This window comes from Ornithodoros turicata, chromosome 10 (genome assembly GCF_037126465.1).
Source record: "Ornithodoros turicata isolate Travis chromosome 10, ASM3712646v1, whole genome shotgun sequence".
Classification (NCBI taxonomy): Eukaryota; Metazoa; Arthropoda; class Arachnida; order Ixodida; family Argasidae; genus Ornithodoros; species Ornithodoros turicata.
In genome coordinates this window covers 19,090,509-19,109,669 of record NC_088210.1, presented here as the reverse complement: position 1 = coordinate 19,109,669, position 19,161 = coordinate 19,090,509, and the positions used below count along the sequence as shown (strand labels likewise).

Here is a 19,161-nt window from a genome sequence, read left to right as displayed (position 1 = left end):
TCCGGGGTCGGCATAGTGTACAACAAAAGCAGGTCAGCTCTATAGAGTTCTGCCAAGATCGGATTGTGCCCTTGTTGGGCGTTTTTCGTGGATTGATGGGCCAGTGGTCTTCCAGAAGACGTGAATCGCTGTCACCACTTTCGTTAAAGCTGCTTGGGGGAATGCACCAGGAACCCGTCCCCGTTACGCACTGTTCGTGCATCGGCAGGGCAGTGCTGTTCCAGAGACACTGTCGAACCTATCGTTAAAACCGGCGTATGGGGAAAATACACTAGAAAAATAGTCATCAGATAAGTCGCACCGGTGGATAAGCCGCAGCGCGCCCGTGAGAAAAAAAAAAAGAATCGCGCATAAGCCGCGGCTAATACGCGTGAAGTTACTATAATGGTAGGGATCTGTGCTGCGTCTTCGACATAGCTCTTGCGCGATCGTTGATTAGATTCCTCAGAGGTGTCCTCAGTTGCTTTGGTACTGCTATACGGGCACGGGCTACAGTCCTCGACTCGGCTCGTGCGCGCGTAAAGCACCGCAACGTTCGTGCAAGCCTGCCTGTCCTTATGGACGACAGCCAGAGGGGGAAGAAACTGTGTCTTTTTCTCCGCTTCCCCCTTTATTCGACCGTCCGCCTCCAATTTTCAATGATCCCTTTCCAAATCTTTTCCGTCCCCTTATCCCTATCCACCATTTTGTCTTTCGGTCACACCGTAGACAAAGGTGCGCTAGGGGCGATACTCTCCCCCATTGCTGATGGTGATGTGGGGAATGGGGTAACATCACAGTATAACATCACCGTGTAACGAACATCACGGTACCGTTACCATTATTCAGTTCAGCATGCGGCCCTGGTATAGCTCAGGCTCACGGCCATTACGGTGAGTCCATGCATCATACGGCCATCTTTTGACTGGACAAAAAGAAGAAAAAGAAGCTCCCTTGGCGGCTCAAGGCCATCTTTTGATTGGAAGAAGAAGAAGAAGGAAAAGGAGGAGGAAGAAGAAGAACTGAAGAACTCTGTCATGAACGTATTTTTGAAGAGACCGTTCCGAAGAGTTGGCAATACAACTATCACCCTGAAGGTAATCTGCATGGTTTTCGGGAGTCGGGCGCTATGTTTAAATCTGTAATTCGGGGAGAAATCTGGCGATAATTGTGCCTTCGGGTGTTGTCGGGCGTTTTTGTTTTCTTCAGTTCTTTCTTTCTTTCTTTTGTGTGACTTATGCCGGCGCGAATCCCGAAGGCATAGACAGTGCTGACACACGCGGGTGTATTTCTGGGCGCGTAAGTGACGCATTCTTACATGTGTTCGACCTTTGTTCGTCTTCAGTGGAAACGTCACTGAGGACTTCACACTGAATGGAATTCGGGACGGAATCGGGTTTAACCAGAAAAAGTCACTCCCTATTATATAATACGTGACAGTGCGGTATTCAGGGCATTTCGTGTGCTACGGATTCGGTGGACAGAACAGGTGGAACGGCACGTCTTCTTTCGTCGCTTGGCCGTGCTAGAGATAATGCTACTTTATACAGCAGCGTTTATCTTTACTTTCAGGTACCATCTTTATGCGTTCGGTACACCAAACCTATCCTGTTTACGACAGCCACCACCTTCATTCTGCTGTCAGTGATAGCGTCGAACGAGGAGGCGTTCCCCAAACTGAAATTCGTGATGGAAGGCCGCCAATTGGAACCAAAGGTGCGAGGATATGTCGTCGATACTGAAGGATGTAGGATTCCAGATTTCGATCCGTTCGATGACTCTGTTATAGACTGTTACAAACCCGTATCTCCTTACAAATGTGACGCGAGACCCTCATTTATTCAGCAGAAGGGCAATGTCCTCCTCCTCGACACGCACATTCTCAAGATTCACTACAATATCACCCCGGAGCACTTGCGTTGCACATACAGCATTATCAAGAGGAACGACTCGATAGGCAATTCAGACTACGTCACCGTTTACGGCGGAAGACGCATCCTTCAATTTGGCAGGCCCATACGCGCGGAATACGTCAGGGTACGGTGCAAGCACGCAGCAGCAGCTACACTTGTCGACGATTTCTTCATGTTTCCCGTTCTGAAAGCCGACGTGGAACACCGGTGCGAGAATGCCAAGCCTTCCAAAGACCACATGAATATCGTTTTCTTGGGCTTAGACAGTGTCTCGCGACTAAATTCACTCCGGCAACTTCGAAAGACGAGGAAGTACCTTTACGAGAACCTGGACCCAATAGAGCTGTACGGTTTCAACAAAGCTGGTGACAATTCCTTCCCGAATCAACTCGCCATGCTCACGGGCCAGTCCGAAGCAGAAGGTAACGCGGTGTGTCGCAAGGGCTTTTACGACGACCAACAACTCATATGGAAGACGTACTCGCAGATGGGATACCGAACCATGTTCCTCGAAGAGACTCCCAGGTTCGGGCTTTTCACCTATCTCTGCAAAGGTTTCCATCAGAACCCGACCGACTACTACCCACGGCCTTTCATGATAGCGCTGGAACTTTCGGGTGTTCAAGCCCACAATATAAGCTCGGGGCCCTACTGTGTTGGATCACGCCTGCAGTCCACGATGTACCTCGAGTACACTACGTCGCTGCTAGCACTGCTTCGAGATCGACCTTACTTTACTTACACGTGGTTGTCGGACTTATCGCACGACGAGCTAAATTCGGCGGGCTACGCCGATCAGCTCTTAAGGAATACGTTGGAGACGCTATCTAATACGGGAATCCTGAACAGGTCGCTCGTTATACTGTTGAGCGACCACGGCCTCCGCTACGGAGCCATTCGTGGAACACTCATGGGGAAGTACGAAGACCGTCTTCCATTTTCTTTCTTTCTTTTCCCGCCGTCATTCCGAAAAGAGTACCCGGAAGTTATGCAAAACCTTCGCATTAACCAACACAGACTCACTACGCCCTACGATGTTCACGCCACTTTGCTCGAACTAACAACATTCCCGAGAACTATGGCCGAACCCCAGTTTCCGACCGAGCGGGGCTTGAGCCTTTTGCACGAAATTCCGCGGGAACGGACGTGCTCTTCTGCCTCCATTCCTCCGCACTATTGCTGTTGCAGGACGCACGAAGACAAGAGCATATGCAACGCTTTGGCATGGAGTATAGCCAAGTTTCTCGTCCGCGACGTGAACGAGAAACTGGACAAGGATGCCCCCGGACTGTGCGAAACTCACCGACTGGTGGCTGTCCTGGACGTCCGCAAGATATCGACTGGCGGTGGAACCGACTACTTTCTGGTGACTGTATCGACCACGCCAGGCGAAGTCATCATTGAGGGTACCGTAGGGGTTGTGGGGAACGGGAACTTCACGGTAGATAATATTAGTCGGTTGACCCTGTACAGAGGCCAGTCTCACTGTGCCCGCACGAGGTTAGCAATAAAGCTATGTGTGTGCAAATAGCATCGCCTCTTCCAGCGCCAATTTCTCAAAAGGCGTCGGAAAGAACTTATAGGACCCGAAAGAACTTTCTTCGCACTGAACATGTGAGCACACTGTTAAAACAGAACTTCACCACATAGCACGCTCCTAGCCTTTTTTTGTGACAAATATGAACAGCATAAGTGTCACAAAAAAGGCGTACGCCTCCCGTTTCTATCAAATCAGGTCAGATAACGATATCATTCGAGATGGTGGTTGGGTAAGGGCGTGCAATGCGGTGAAGTTCATTTTTAAGAGTGTGGAGAAAGATTAGGGCGGTTCTGCGCTTTATTTCGAAGTTTTCCCATGTAGTACGCGGGGACGTACAATCGCCACTCGCAGATGACGGTACCACCGTTGAAAACACGATCCTGATTGGCTGACTATTAGTTGTCACGTCACGTCGACGAGCGCGCAGGCTTTCTGTGTCTAGGTGGTGTTGGTCGTACCCGACCCGACGCTGTTTCACGACCTACTAGATTATAACGGCCATGTCATAATCGGTAACCCCTACGAGGAGCCCGCCCGCACGGTCCGCTAGGGGCGCTACTCATCGGCCCGCGAGACCTACATCGTGATTGGACAATGGATATTTGAAATTTGAATGCGCAGAACTGGACGTACGACTGCCGTATAGCAGACGACAGCGACAGCTCCTATGAAAACGCGTAGAATGATGATGATAATCAACTTTAGAAAGAAGCATCTCTCGTGGGACATCCACAGCTTGTACAAAAACACTAAAGAAAGCTCAAGTACAAAGTATTGCAGAAATTGACGAAGCAATAACCGGGCTGATGAGTAGCGCCACCGCTATCGCTTCCAAATGCGGCGCTGGGAAGGGGTAGCTTATGACATTGGTCGTTATAATCTAGTAGGTCGTGCGTTGTTCACATGAACTCGCTCCAGCCGGAGGCTATCGTAGCGGCGCCTAGCGGGTCGAGTACCTATACCTTTACTCTTCTCTACTGTACCTGAACCTGAACATACCCCTTGCTGTCGCATTGACTCGACGCGACGCGGGATCAACACTACCCGACAGCGTTCACATGTGCGAGTCGAACGCGACAACCCAACTCGACCCGGTGCTGTCAGGCTCATGTAAACGCGGCGTATGTGACGCGGAAGAATCGAAATTATAATTTCTAGTTTTGAGAAGTATGTATATGACGCGGTGTGTCTACTGAATCTACCAACACCCGACAAGAACCAACCCACAACGCGTCTGGCAACATTGTCACTGGAAAGTCATTTTCCGTTTCTTCGCTACAGCTGCCAGCAGGGGAGCGGACGAGCTGTTGCTAAGAAACAACCGTCAGAACTCCTAGTGACGTCGCATACTTTCGAAGAATCTGAACGAAAGTTCCGAACGCTCTCACAGCTTTTTATAAAAACTCTGTAAAGGCTAAAAATAAACACCCTGTATATAATGAGAAATAAAATACATATACATATATTTTTAGTTCGTATTGGCACTGTAAGTATTGAAATCCGCACACAGACAACATGTAGAGCGTTTTAGAATGTTCGTAGTTGCAATGTATTCCTTTCACGTCTTTACGGGAGATGCAAGCTGTACCAGCCCAGGAACAACAGCGCAGGGTGCATGAATACTAACTCCCAGGCACCCTACAACCTACCACCCTACAACACGGCACCCTCAGGCACCCTACAACAGCGCATCCTACACCCTACAACGCCCTACAACAGCGCACCCTACACCAGTGGCGTAACTAGGGTGTGGCAGGTGTGGACAGGTGCCATGGGCGCCAGGTGAACAGGGGCGCCATTATGTGGTCGGGTGTGAATGTGCCAGGTCGGGCACTCAACCTGGCACATTCATAAATGATCTAAAGCACCCTCCATTAGGGAGGTTGTAGTGTGAAACCTAGTGCGGACCACACGAAAACGCATCCCCAAGGACATCATGTTAACCATGTTGCCATGGGCGCAGGTAGCTCTAGATACGCCACTGCCCTACACCCTACAGGCACCCTACAACAGCGCGCCCTACACCACACCACATCACCCTAAAACAGCGCACTTTACCACGCCCCCTTGGGCCCTTTATGAAAAGTGAATTAAAAATGCCGTCCACTCCGTGTCACGAGGATACCTGAACGTGCACGCACTTTCATTCCATTCCGTGCGCACAGCTATTACAGGTCGAACCATTTTGACATCAAGAGCCATTGCTTTGGACATCACATCTGTGCTACGATGAGGCGGAAGCCATCGTTCCAAAAGCCACTAGGGAGCAGTAAGGAATAATCCCAAGTGCTCTTATAGAGCCTGAACTTCTTACGCACATGACTAATTTGTATTCCAGCCTTGCGGGAGAGGGTGAAACGCATTTCTGCGGCTGCGCAGTTCATCCATACGACCAGGGCTCCCAGCGTTTCCTCGCTGGACGAGATTCGGGACTACGCTGCGAAACAGGACAGCATCGTACAACGACCCGTACTGGGGTATGTCTACCGTATGTGCTTTAGATGGGATTGAAGGGTCTATGAACTCTACCAAGCTAGCCCGCCGACTGTGTTGACTCCAAAAGGCGATTTTATCTTGTTGGCTGTGACACCTTTTGTATAGATGAATCTGATCGGTCCGTATCTTCACCACGTATTGCACGCTGCTAGCCAACCATCATCCCGAATGACAACGTTCTCGCTCCTGATTTGTTGATAACGGGAGTGGAGCCTATTATGTAATGATTATGCACGGTATTATGGCTACAAAATAAGCTCCGCCTCCCGTTTTCAACAAATCAGGGACGTTGTCAGAGCGTTGTCGCCACAACCTCATTTTTAAGAGTGTATATAGAGCAGAACGTTGTCATGTGTACCTCCACGTTGGCGTCTGATGGGATGCTGCAATTCTTCAAATGACGTAACAATGGATGGAGGTATCTGGATGGCGGTACGTCAACTCGCCGGTATCCGAAAAAAAAAAAAGAGCGTCTTTGTATTTACGCTGCACACGTTATGAAGGAGAGGTATTTAACAATAAATTGTAAATAGAATTACGAAGCGTAGAAGAACAATATTACACCTATTACACCCGTAACTAAATAGTAGCTGTACCTAACGCGTTACCAGGAACGCGTTATTCGGTAACGCGTTATTATTTTTGGTAACTAAGTAACTTTAACTAATAACGTACTTAGTTACAAAAGTTGATAACGCGTTACTGCAAGTTACTCGTTCTTTTTTTTTTCCTCACTGTCATCTACCACCACTGCCAGTTGTGGTTTTTCCCGCGCACATGACGTCATTCGAAGAGGCTGAAGCACGTGGAAATATCCACAGCGAAGAGCAAAGGATACCAGAGGATACCAGAGAGCAACGCCTTTCTCATTGCTCTAGTGGCCACAGTGTTCCAGAGAACTTGCTGTGTTCTTTGAGTTTCTCCTTTCAAGGATTCACTGCTCTCAGGGCGTTTAGTGCTTTGTCTCTCTGTCCCCTACTTGGGAACTCATATCATAACTAATTTATACTGCCAAGATTTTGTTACACCAACTACCCCAACTTTGGACTTTGGTAAACTCATGTCAGCCAGCTTTGAGTACCAGTTGCTACTGAAGTGCAACTCATCATGGATCAGCTGAAAAACAAAAATAAAAATAAAGAAAGAAAGTACGCGATGCTTTCGTATTTCTGCTGTCTTGTATGCAAATGTAACGTATAGAAGTAACTCGTTACCTCCAAGTAACGAGTTAGTCTTTTATTTGTCTTTATTTGTCTTTAGTCTTTTTATTTGCTAGTAACGGGTAACGTACTTAGTTACTATTTTTTCGAAGGAACGAGTGACGTATTTAGTTCCTTTTTTTGTGTAACGTGCACAGCTCTGCTAAATACCTGAAGATAGGAGTTAAATACCTGCAAATAGAAAAATTATGCGAACGCGTGCTCCCGTCCTGTTTAGCATCCCTCACCTTCAGTTTCATCTCGGCTCTCCGCTGCTTTAGAATCTGCTTGCAAACATTGTATAGAGCACATTATGGCACGGCGACTACTAAGCTATCTATGACACAGAGTCAAACTAACACAAGTATTATTATTATTTTTTTTTTTTTTGCTTATAGAGCGGAGGGCGCAACCCAACTGGAAGTGACATTAACTGGCACATGTTTCCTACTCACTGGGGTCTTCTTCACCCTATCACTCATCACGGCCTACTTTTTCATTGCCCATGAGCAAGGTAACAAGCTGTAGCTCACTATATATGTTCCTTTTGGTTTACATCTATTGGTTCGCATGCAGTTCGTCGCTGGCTCCGGCAAACAAAAGAGTATGAACCATGTCCAACAGATTACTGCGCCAATCTCGGTAAGTATATACATGCATCTATACAGCTGCCTACTCAGCGAAACATACTTGACGAAGACCTGCTTACAACCCTTAGTTTAGCCTTACTTAGCCAAGGTGTGCAGAATGCTATCCCTTTGCACGGACTATAATGCATACCATCTACCCCACGGTGCACAGCGGTCCATACCGAGATGGCCTTCACTTCAGTGGTTGTGCCCTTCTTGCAGCTTTTTGTACCGACTCTTACCCATGCAGCTCAAGAACTGTCCTCTGCTGTGGAGACAGATGATGACCTTTGTGGCAATTTCTACCACTCCATGTGCGACAACATCTGCGCGAAAAATCTAATGCGACCTCAAGATGGCACTTGGAGCGTCCAGGGCAGCGTGTACACAGAAAGGCTCCACAAGCTAATGCATTTCCTGGATTCCACGGTAGCAATAGATCATCCTGTCAGCAACACCCTGTCCGCCATGTACATCTCATGCAAAAATGGTCGTTAGTACCTCATGGTCGTTTATCCGTATGCGAGACGTCTGCAATACCTGCAGGTGGAGGACCAGAGACAGAAGCAGTTACAGAGCTCTTGTCTGTTCTACGAACCCTCGAGATCAGCGATTGGCCATTGAAGTCCACCAGGAGCGTAGATGCAAGCAAAGTCATAGCCCAAGCCACGCGGCACTACAACCTGCCCATGGTTATCACGCTCAGTACCAGGGACGACATCTTTGACGCCAGCAAGCCTTGTATCTACGTGAGTTCATTGCATCAGAGTCCACATTGAACGACCCTCAAGCTTCCCGTTGCTTTGCCTGCTAGTGCAATTAAGTATACTATACTGTCCTGTATCGTACGGAAATTAAACACACGCCATATTAGAATTCATCGACAAGAGATCGTGAGGTCTGTCTGACGCATGATCGCTGCTGCAAGAACCGTAGCCAGAAACAATATTTTGGGAACAGTTCTATGGGTACTTTACATGTGGGGTTGGGGGTGGGGTGTAGGATTGAGGAGGGTACGGGTTTGTGGTGAGGGGGTTGAACTTTCGTCCTTGGCTGCACGATATACTGGCTACACTCCAAAAACTGAACTCCATCGTTCGTAGCCATGGTTGGCGCAGAGCGTGCTATGCGGTGAAGTTCAGTTTTTGGAGTGTATGCCACCGCCTTCTTTCCACTTCCTCCTTCCTTCCTCCTCCTTCTTCCTCTTTCCTCTGTCGCACATATCATTGTGTCGTAACGCCTTAATTATTTCACGACCCCAATACATGACATTCTCGGGTAAACATAAACAAGCCCTCGCCTCAACTTCCAGGGCCACGAAGACTTCCGCTCCTTCCGCGACTAAGGCCGCTCGGAACCAGCCGCTATGCAAAATTATATCTTTCGCCTTCCTGATTTGTTGAAAACGGGAGACGTACGCCTTTTTGTGGCAATCTGAGTTGCCCCCAAAAGGCGTACGACCCTCTCTCTCCTCAAATCAAAAGCGATAACTGTATCGATCGGCACAGTGGTTGGCGCGGAGCCTGTTTGCTGTGAAACCGGATGTCGTTTTGTCCCCAAACCGGAAGCGGTGAAAAAGCTATACGTATAGCTCGCGCAAATGACACGAAATTACACGAGAACGATAGCGCTATCTACACTGTTAAAACAGATCTTCACCACATAGCACACTCATAGCCAACCATCATTCCGAATGATATCATTCTGTGTATTGATTTGTCGAAAATGGGAGGATCGAGGCGCCTATCTGGGAATGACTATCTTGTCCCAGATAGGCGCCTCCCCCCTGTTTTGAACAAATCAGGACACAGAATGATATTATTCGGAATGATGGTTGGCTAGGAGCGTGCTATGTGGTGAAGTTTTGTTTTAACAGTGTAGGAAGCGTTGTTCAACTAGATCTTGGTCGTTCTCAAGTTTCTCACTGATAGGTGATGACGTTGACTTGTCTCACTCTCTTCAAAATGAACTTCACCGCATAGCATGCTCCTAGCCAACCATCATCTCGAATGATATCGTTATCTGAGTTGATTTGTTGAAAACTGGAGGCGTACGCCTTTTTGTGACACTTATGCTGTCCATAATTGTCACAGAAAAGGCGTACGCCTCCCGTTTTTAACAAATCAAGGCAGATAACGAAATCATTCGAGATCATGGTTGGCTAGGGGCATGCTATGCGGTGAAGTTCATCTCTAAGAGTGCATGTGTTGCCATCCGTACAGGGCGCCCCTTCCTTTCTTTCAGGTAGAAAATCCGAGGCTCTTGCTACGGTGGTCAGTCCAGCTTCATCCGGAATGGTACCCCCTGGCGAGAGACAGTTATCACACTTATATCGTCCAGGTTACAACATACATTCTCGGCTTGTTCAACAGGACTTCTAGAGAGGATGTAGGTCCCACCGTACTAAGTCACTCTAGGAAAAAAGAGTAGTTTTACTTCTTTTGGGGACTAAATGCATTGGGGAGTAAATGAATGTCAGAGTAGGAACTGCATTTCACGCGGAGTCCCAGGAACAAAATTCGTGTGCATGAACTAATATACTTTGAATTAGGACCGTCAACCGTGATATGCCGAGTAATAAAAAGTTTTGCGATATATGAATAGCGCCAAATTCCGCAAGAACGAACCTCTACTTTTTTCTGCGTGGGTGGAAAATTAAGTTATACATACATCAAATTCACAAAGACCGTAGACCGTTGCATTCAGGAGACCATTTGCGAAGTTCAGTGACTATTTGCCAGTCATAATTACACTCCAAGGGACTGCAATTGCTCCAATTTTACTCCTTTGTTTCTTAGTGCGCACATTAGAATGCACCTTATCTCGAGCGGCCGTTTTATGCCCCCGTATAGGACATTGCCGAATTCGCCAGCCAGATTGCAGAGTTCGAAGGAACTCTTGCAAAACAGTTGGCACCGGGGGACGAGGTTGCGGCATTCCTGATACATTTCCACCGTTACACCCTTACCGACTTGCTTCAGATGAACGACATGGTTAGTTGCATGAAGATAACTGCGCAACGCGCAAACCTGAAAGACAGTTTATTTTCCAGGACCAGTGGATGGCAGCTTTTGCCTTGGCGTACAGGTGGAACGAGACCGTTAATTTTGCCGAAAAGATTCCAACGTTTATTGACAACGTGCGCTACCTTCAGTTTCTGAACGGCGTAATGTTAAAATTGTAAGTACGACGCCCTTAAACAAGTCTTGTGCAGCGGTAAAATAACCATATAGGTTAAGAGCATTGGGAAAGATTGGATCTAGACTTGTCTTAGGCCCATGTCACACCACCGTATTTGTCGTCCGTTTGCTTCAAAAATAGAACCTAAGGACAGTCGAGCCCCCGTACGTTCCAAGGGGTCTGTTTTGGCTCCGTCAACGAGAAAAACGTTAGTGTGAATCGCGGGCCTTCGCGGGCCTTCGCGAAGGGCCTGGTTATAGGGCCTGATTAAGGGCTGTGTGCATCCGATTTCATTGTGAAGCGTTTTTTTATGTGTTCTCACCCCGACCATGTCATAGGCACCCCTTCCCAGCGCCGCATTTGGAAGCTAGCGGTGGCGCTACTCATCGGCCCTGTTATTGCTTCCTCAATTTCTGCAATACTTTGTACTTCAGCTTTACCTCAGTATTTTTGTGCAAGCGGTGAATGTCCCACGGGAGATGCTTCTTTCTCAAGTTGATTATCATCATCATTCTACGCGTTTTCATTGGAGCTGTTGCTGTCGTCTGCTACGGTAGTCGTACGGCCGCTTCTGCGAGTTCAAAATTCAAATTTCCATTGTCCAATCATGATGTAGATCTTGCGGACCGATGAGTAACGCCCCTAGCGGATCGTGCGGACGGCCTCCTCATAGGGGCTGCCGATTATGACGTGGTCGTTATGATGTAGTAGGTCGTGGTTCTCACAGCTTCGGGGAACCCTGTGCCTTGTTACGGAATTTTACTAAATAAATCGTCTCCACTGTTCTGGAATGCATGAGGGACGCTTCCCTCATCCGTCCAGGAATTCTGTACATTGCTGTAACGTTGCGGCCGTGGATGTTCCCGCAAACGGGCTATTCGCCGTGCATCTGCAGAAATATATCTTGTTGTTCAGCCCGGTCAAGGTGGTCAACTACATCGGGTGGCGCATATTGGAATACTTTGCGTGGACGCTTTCGAAGCCGGCCTTCAGCTTCCGGCAGGAGTTCCAACGCAAGAGCGTCGGTGCTACAGAACCAGAGGACCGCAGTGTGCACTGCATGAGACACGTCATTACTGTCATGCCGTTCACGGCAAGCCGGCTGTACCGCTTCTCCGTCGCGGAACCCAACACTCCCGCGTTGGTACGGATACGTTATATGCTTGCAAGTTAGAAGTAGTAGGTTATTACGTTGTCTCTTGTTTACAGCGCCAAGTATCGCACATGGTAACTTCTATAAACTTGGCTCTAACTGTGCTCTTACAGGAAGCGCCTTGGATCGATAAAATAACCACCAACATCGCCACTTCCAAGGTACCCTCTATGCGTGCAAGAAACGGCCCTCTATCGATTGAGTGTAGAAACGTACCGAAAGCCCCAAAATGACGGCAGGCACATGCAGATGCAATATTTTGAGTACCTGAAATGCCTAAAAAGGCGAAAATATTGCGAGATATCGGCGCGGTCGGAGCAAATAACCTGAAGAAATGCGCACACTATACGCTTTGATGCACATCTCGCGGCACACGGCGAAACTCTAGTTGGGATACCGTTCCTTGATGAAACGCTGACGCAGGGATATACATCATAGCTCGGCGAGACAATACCCACCAAATGCACGGAAGCTTACATACGGGTTAGGGACTATTCGCAGTGCTGGAGACTAAATTTCAAGCTCTGCCTACTCTTCTAAGATGGGGAACAATCGCAATCAATCGGACTAGTGGCTGTACTTACAGCTTCCTCAAGTTTGTCCACCGTCAGCGTGCCCTGGAGCTTTTCCATCTGTGTAGAAATAGGGAAGCTCCATGACAAGCTCTGGCTTGTCTCCAAAGCTTCAGTGCACGCATGTGCCTGCGCCTATATATGGGCTCACTATGGGACGTCACTGGGTCCGAACTAGGGAGAGAAAGTTCAGTGGCGATGCTACGCGTCTTTCCGTGTGTCTCAACATCCACGCAAAAAAGAAAAGAAAAAGTGTGTGGTACCTGAACTAATTTCGTCTTTCTCTAGGTCGCCCAAATATCTATGAGCTTTGGCGCTGGAAGGGTACCACAGGAAGAGGATATAGACGATGTGAGCACACCTTTCTTCGGCATAGACTCTTGTTATCGTAACGAATTCCTTCGCCCTAGCGCTACACGGTCCAAGTTCCAACGTACACGAGGAGGCTTTTGGACGTTGTAAAACAGCAAGCAATCGCGCAAATGAATAAGCTGGTCTTACCTAATGCTGTGCTCTTTAGGTATGTGCCGCGTGGTGATTATATCGACTCTCAACTTTGCTTTCTGCACACAGGGACGTCGACCACATGGGATTCCAGCCGCTGTACCGCCCATATCACAATGTGCTGCGTACGTAACTGAATATCTGTTCCTTTCAAATATCAACCTGAAGTATTGTGTGCAAAGTACGTGACAACATTGTACTCTGTCCAATCAATGACGCCGCTGTGCGCACGCCACGTCACAAGCACGGTGATGTCAAGATGCGCTGGATTAGCCTTCTCGCATAAATACTTTGACAGCGTGCTATGATGGCGTAGCTTTATATTGTGCAGTACCGAAGCATGTATCTTCATTCGTCTCGCAGACCTGCTCAACGTATACCAGGATATCTAGGAAACTTTCCTGGTTTTCCCTCAGTGACTTTTTAGATCCAAACGGGATACACATTCACTCGCAGTCTTCAACTGCCCCCGTGTCGGAGGCACTCATTGGCATCCTTTGACATTCTGGCTATGTTCCGATGTTCCTCGAAGCGAGGAACTGGGTAGATGTCTCAGACTTCCAAGAGATTTAGCGCTGGAACTTCCTCCCACCTTCCCCCGCCCTCCTGCATACGACTGGTCATTCAGCCACGAGCTAGAAGTGTGTGCAACCTAAACCCATAAGACGCAGATCCGCATGGCTGCATGGTCGGCACCGCCGCGGACTACTGTTAAAACAGAACTTCACCACTTCACCACATAGCACGCTCCTAGCCAGCTACTCCTAGCCAACCCTAGCTAAGTCATTCCCAATGATATAATTCTGTGTCCTGACTTGTTCAAAACAGGGGGAGGCGCCTATCTGGGACATGCATAATGTATCCCAGATGGCGCCCCCTCCCATTTTCAACAAATCAGGACACAGATTGATATCATTGGGAACGGCTTGGCTAGGGTTGGCTAGCAGTGGTTGGCCAGGAGCGTGCTATGTGGCGAAGCTCTGTTTTCAGAGTGTAAACGTTGCTTGTCTCGGTATTCTGGCCCTAATGGTCGCCTCTTGCACATTTTCAGATTTGCCAGTAGGTTTGACGGAATATCCCTTCTTCTCTCCCAAACACCCAGCGTAAGCTTCTCGTTCGTCCCTCTCTTACGAACTGTGAGCCTTGTCCGTCTCTTTGCATTACAGTAGCGTTAATTTTGCGCACACGGGGTTCTTGATTGCTGAAGAGCTCATGAAAGCGATTGTTGGACCCGGTGAGTGACTTGTTTCTGGTTATGCTCTCTGACACGAGGCACGATGAGGCGTACACTCTTAGAAATGAACATCACCGCATAGCACACTCCTACACCCTAAAAACTGAACTTCACCTCATAGCACGCTTTGCGCCAACCATTGCCACGAATGATAGGGTTATCGCTTTTGATTCGAGGAGACAGGGAGGCGTACGCATTTTTGCGTTAATTATCATGTATCCAAATTGACACAAAGGCGTACGCCCCCCTCTCTCTTCGAATCAGAAGCGATAACCCTATCATTCGTGGCAATGGATGGCGCAGAGCGTGCTATGCGGTGAAGTTCAGTTTTTAGAGTGTAGCCAACCATCATCTCGAATGATATCTCTATCTGCCCTGATTTGTTGAAAACAGGAGGCATACGCCTTTTTTGTCAGTTATGAACAGCACAAGTGTCACAAAAAAGGCGTATGCCTCCCGTTTTCAACAAATCAGGGCAGATAACGATATCATTCGAGAGGATGGTTGGCTAGGAGCGTGCTGTGCGGTGAAGTTAGCGGACCAATTTTCAGTGCAGTGAATCAAACTGGAGCAAAATTGGATTGCCTAGTGCAAGCACAAGCGGATGTTGTCCCTTCCAGTCGGTAGTCACTTTAGGAACTAATCTACGTTTTCCTATTACTTCGTGCAGGTCGCCTTTATTTGAACATGACCTTTACAGACGACTGGTGGACCGAATACACTCGAAATAATTACAAACCTACAATGCTATGTTTCCGTCACATTCACAAGAATGTAAGAATGTAAGATTTGGGCGGCCATATGTTTACGCAGCCTTCTTTCAGCTCAACCTCGATGAACGCGAGACGAACCTGTTGGTTCGACGAAACGGCGCTTTTCATCTTGCATATAAGGTAAAGGTATAAAGTATAATTAATAAGGTATATTATGGTTCACAGTTGATAGAATATAATCTTCCACGACATATCAGTTTCCAGTGTCCAGAGAAACAGTAGCATTACATGCCCTTCCATTTGTTCCAAAGAGGCTCTGTATGTTCACTACGATATTGAGTCTTGAGTGTGTGTATGCGCCTATATGGCTTTCGTTGTACTGCTTTTCTCTTTAAAAGGCACTGTGCTCTGATATTTTTCCTGCTTTCGTGCACTGTGTGCATTGTTATATCAATTGCAAGGGGGGCAGACCTCATCAAGCTGCAGCTTTGCAGGTTTTTGCAGAGTTCGAGATAACTCGTTACTGTAACTAAGTTCCTTACTTTTGCGCCGTGGTAACTTTCAGATGAACTCGTTTCTTTTTCAGGTAACTTTGCCAAAGTAACTTAAGCCAAGTTCCAAGTTACTTTTAATTCGCTCTTCACCCACGTCCTCATATTTTCTTGCGTTCTCTCCTGTTCTTTCATGGCATTTTATACTATAAAGCGTGATATTGAATCAATGACAGTATTCTATTCAGGAAGTAAGAGCCGCTGCCATTTAAATGAAGCTGAACCATTGTGCGCCTACAGCGAGTAACATACAACGCATTCGAATTGTTGGACATAAAAAAAAAAAAAAAGTGTATTGCACTCCTCCGCAGTCAACTCAACTGCTCCGATTTGTCCGATGCTATTGTCGACTGCTATTTTGTCCGATGTAACTCGAAAGTAACTCGTTCTTTTTTTCAAGTAACTCCGTAACTGCGAGTTACATTTCAGGCTGAAGAACTTCGTTATTAACTTAGTTACATTTTTTACACGGTAACTCGTAACGAGTTCTTTTTTGACGGGTAACTTAACGATCTATGGATTTTTTTCTGTATCCCCATACCAGATTGTATTGGTAAAAGACGCAGCAAAAGTAACCATATTCCCGCTCATTCAGGCATTCAAGGTGTTCTTGGGCCAACAGGCTGAAATGGTTCAGTACAGCCAGCTGCCTCGATTGGACTACACCCAATCACAATTGTTCTTTTTTTTCTTCGTGCGGGTAAGTGCGTGTGCTGCCACCTCGCGGGATATTAATCTGCGTGGCGCCTGCAGAATATGTGCGTAAGCGTCCGCAAGGGGTACCTGCGGGCATCTGTCCAGTCCGGATCGGGCACGGCGCTTGACGACCCGTAAGTGTTCCCAATGCAGGCGCGGTAATGTTTTTGTCGCTTATATAGGAATTTTGTTTCTTCCGTATTAATTTTTACTAGAGATGAGACGAATCCAATATTTTCCAATCCGAATCCGAATCCACACTCTAAAAACTGAACTTCACCGCATAGCACGCTCTGCGCCAACCATTGCCAGGAATAATAGGGTTATCGCTTCTGATTCGAGGAGAGAGCGAGGCCTTTTTGTGTCAATTTGGATATATGATAATTGACACAAAAAGGCGCACGCCTCCCTCTCTCTTCGTATATCAGAAGCGATAATCCTATCATTCGTGGCAATAGTTGGCGCAGAGCGTGCTATGCGGCGAAGTTCAGTTTTTAGAGTGCACTGAAGGTTCTACGTATCCACGAATATTACGAATCTCGAATCTTTCGAATCCTTTCTTTAAAAAAGTTTAAAAAGCCGGAAAAAAAAGCACTTCTAGTGAAAAGTGTTTTGAAGCAGAATATGATGCCTTTGTTTAGTGAAAAACAAATTAAATAATGCTGCAGTTTCAGGAGAAAATATACCCATCTAGTCCTCCTTAAACGTAATTTATTTAACGTGTTGTTCATGGACTACGAGAAATGCATAAATTCTCGAGTCTGAATTATTTCCATAAAACTAAGCAACAATCAAAAGCAAAACCAGGTTACTTTTAAACTTGTAATGTAACAGTTCCTGCCTGAACTCTTTCAGAGCAAAATACACAGCTGTCGGCCAATGAGGGCTTCGGCGGACTCCGGAGGCGCCAATTTGAAAAAGAAAGGAACAAACGTGGTTGGTGGATTCGAAAGATTCGATTCGCCGTCTTGGGCACTGGAATTCGGATTCGCGAATCTCGAATCCCTGCCTAGGATACGAGGATTCGGTTGGCACATTTTTGGCCTAATTTTTACCGGATATTTATAAAGATGTAGGTTCGTTGCTGGGTCTTGTAATTGCTTCTTCATCCCCAATTTATTATGAAATGGATGACTAAGCACGTGCGCAACATATAGCCAGTGATGGCCACTAACTACTTCTAACTACTTTGTGATTGAGTAGTTTTAACTAGTAGTTCAACTACTTTACAGGGGAGTAGTTAGAACTACTTTTTTAACTACTGCAATTTAGTTTAACTACATCTATAACTATACTTAACGTTGTCCACCAACACCAATCCCTTGTAATATTATTGGACACCTAAATATGAATCACAAGCAATAATGAACTTTGGCTCAAGCCATTGCTACGATCGTCAAATACAAAGCTTGCGGCGGGATTCTTTCTGTGCCTACGCGATAAACTAAGTTGCAGAACTATTTCGCAGCAAATGGGGCTTCCCTAGACAAGCATTAAAAGTGAAGATTTAGTACACATGCACGCACAATTGCTCTGCACCTCCGTTCTCATCAAACAAGTAGCTCAAGGTAAAAGTCGGAAGCACAATCGTGCCGTAAAGCTGGCGGCAAAATCGGAAGTAGTTGGCGCCTTCAGTAACGTAGTTAACTACTTCAAATAGTAGTTTAACTAGTAACTACAATCAGGTAGTTTAACTAGTAGTTTAACTACATGTAGTTAACTACTGGCCATCACTGCATATAGCGGTGTGTAGAAATATGAATATTAATATCGTTTTCAATGGTATCTCCGAGCTCTGGTTCATCGCACGATATCATCTCGAATGATATAGTTATCTGCCTTATATAGTACGCCTTTTTTGTGACAATTATGAACAGCATAAGTGTCACAACAGATCAGGGCAGATAACGATATCATTCGAGATGATGGTTGGCTAGGAGCGTGCTATGCGATGAAGTTCATTTTTAAGAGTGATGAGCTCTTTCTTTTAGGAGATATGAGCTCTTTTCTTTTTTCGGAAGTGTTTATTATGATGTGCCCAAGTGCTGTAATCAGAGCCGTTTCGAGGGGGCGCGATAGGGGCAGACTCCCCGGGCGCTTTCCCAAGAGGGGGCGTCAAGCAGGAGGGATGTCTGCGCGTTGGTTAGTAATTCATAAAGTGAAAGTGAGGATTTTCGCTGGAGAATGCAGGATAGGATTTTTCCAATTTTCCGTAGAGATTGGACGTGTAGGATATTTATGCGACATGCGTGTAGTGAAAGATGCAGAGTGCAGAATGTAAATTACACGCCCAAAGTACTACTTCTGCCCGTAATGTGTAATGGGTGCTCGAGCACTGTTCCACAGGGACTTGCACCCTATACGTAAAACGTTGAACTAAAAACATTTTTGACAAACAGCTACCGCCTACAAAAATGAATTGTAGTTTCACTGTACTCACAGGGCCAATGTGAATATGCTGCTGAGTCACTTCGAGCAGTTCCGGAGGTCCTTCAACTGCCCCAGCCTCTATTCTTGCACCTTCTGGAGGCTCGAAGATAGCGATTGGTTTAATTTGACCTAGACCTTTTTGGTATAAAATATGCACCACAAATAGTAGTTGATTGCTATCTGTTGCTTAATTGTCTCGTAGTTTGTCAATAAAAGTGCAAACGAAATCCAGCTTCAAGTCATCGGGGTAGTTGGGGGGGGGGGGGGGGGGGGGTGCTGGCGGCTCGGCGCACCGAGGAGTGGGGTAAGGGAAGGGTAAGATGTGAAAGAGGAAGGGAAAGATGATGATACGGGAGAGGGAGGGTCGTCCAC

The 19,161-nt window shown here is 46.9% G+C and overlaps 2 protein-coding genes across 5 annotated transcripts; both read left to right on the top strand.

The window, feature by feature from the left end:
* Positions 1-866: 866 nt before the first annotated feature.
* LOC135370262 (uncharacterized) lies at positions 867-3,429 on the top strand. The gene is made up of 2 exons (XM_064603970.1): positions 867-1,076; positions 1,552-3,429. The coding sequence occupies exons 1-2, from the start codon at positions 1,017-1,019 to the stop codon at positions 3,421-3,423; spliced, it is 1,932 nt and encodes a 643-aa protein (XP_064460040.1). The 5' UTR covers positions 867-1,016; the 3' UTR covers positions 3,424-3,429.
* A 2,125-nt stretch (positions 3,430-5,554) lies between these two features.
* On the top strand, positions 5,555-19,027 carry LOC135370260 (membrane metallo-endopeptidase-like 1). Of its 4 annotated transcripts, none has more exons than XM_064603967.1 (21): positions 5,555-5,701; positions 5,771-5,909; positions 7,526-7,641; positions 7,704-7,769; positions 8,007-8,246; positions 8,303-8,505; positions 10,001-10,144; positions 10,609-10,749; positions 10,809-10,936; positions 11,852-12,080; positions 12,146-12,250; positions 12,950-13,012; positions 13,072-13,181; positions 13,235-13,290; positions 14,217-14,268; positions 14,332-14,399; positions 15,070-15,173; positions 15,224-15,292; positions 16,259-16,363; positions 16,417-16,493; positions 18,802-19,027. In XM_064603967.1, the coding sequence occupies exons 1-21, from the start codon at positions 5,662-5,664 to the stop codon at positions 18,920-18,922; spliced, it is 2,376 nt and encodes a 791-aa protein (XP_064460037.1). In that variant the 5' UTR covers positions 5,555-5,661; the 3' UTR covers positions 18,923-19,027. The 4 variants fall into 4 exon arrangements, with proteins under 4 accessions (XP_064460037.1, XP_064460038.1, XP_064460036.1 ...); XM_064603968.1 differs by having other exon boundaries at positions 10,797-10,936; positions 12,203-12,250; XM_064603966.1 differs by having other exon boundaries at positions 10,797-10,936.
* Positions 19,028-19,161: the final 134 nt, after the last annotated feature.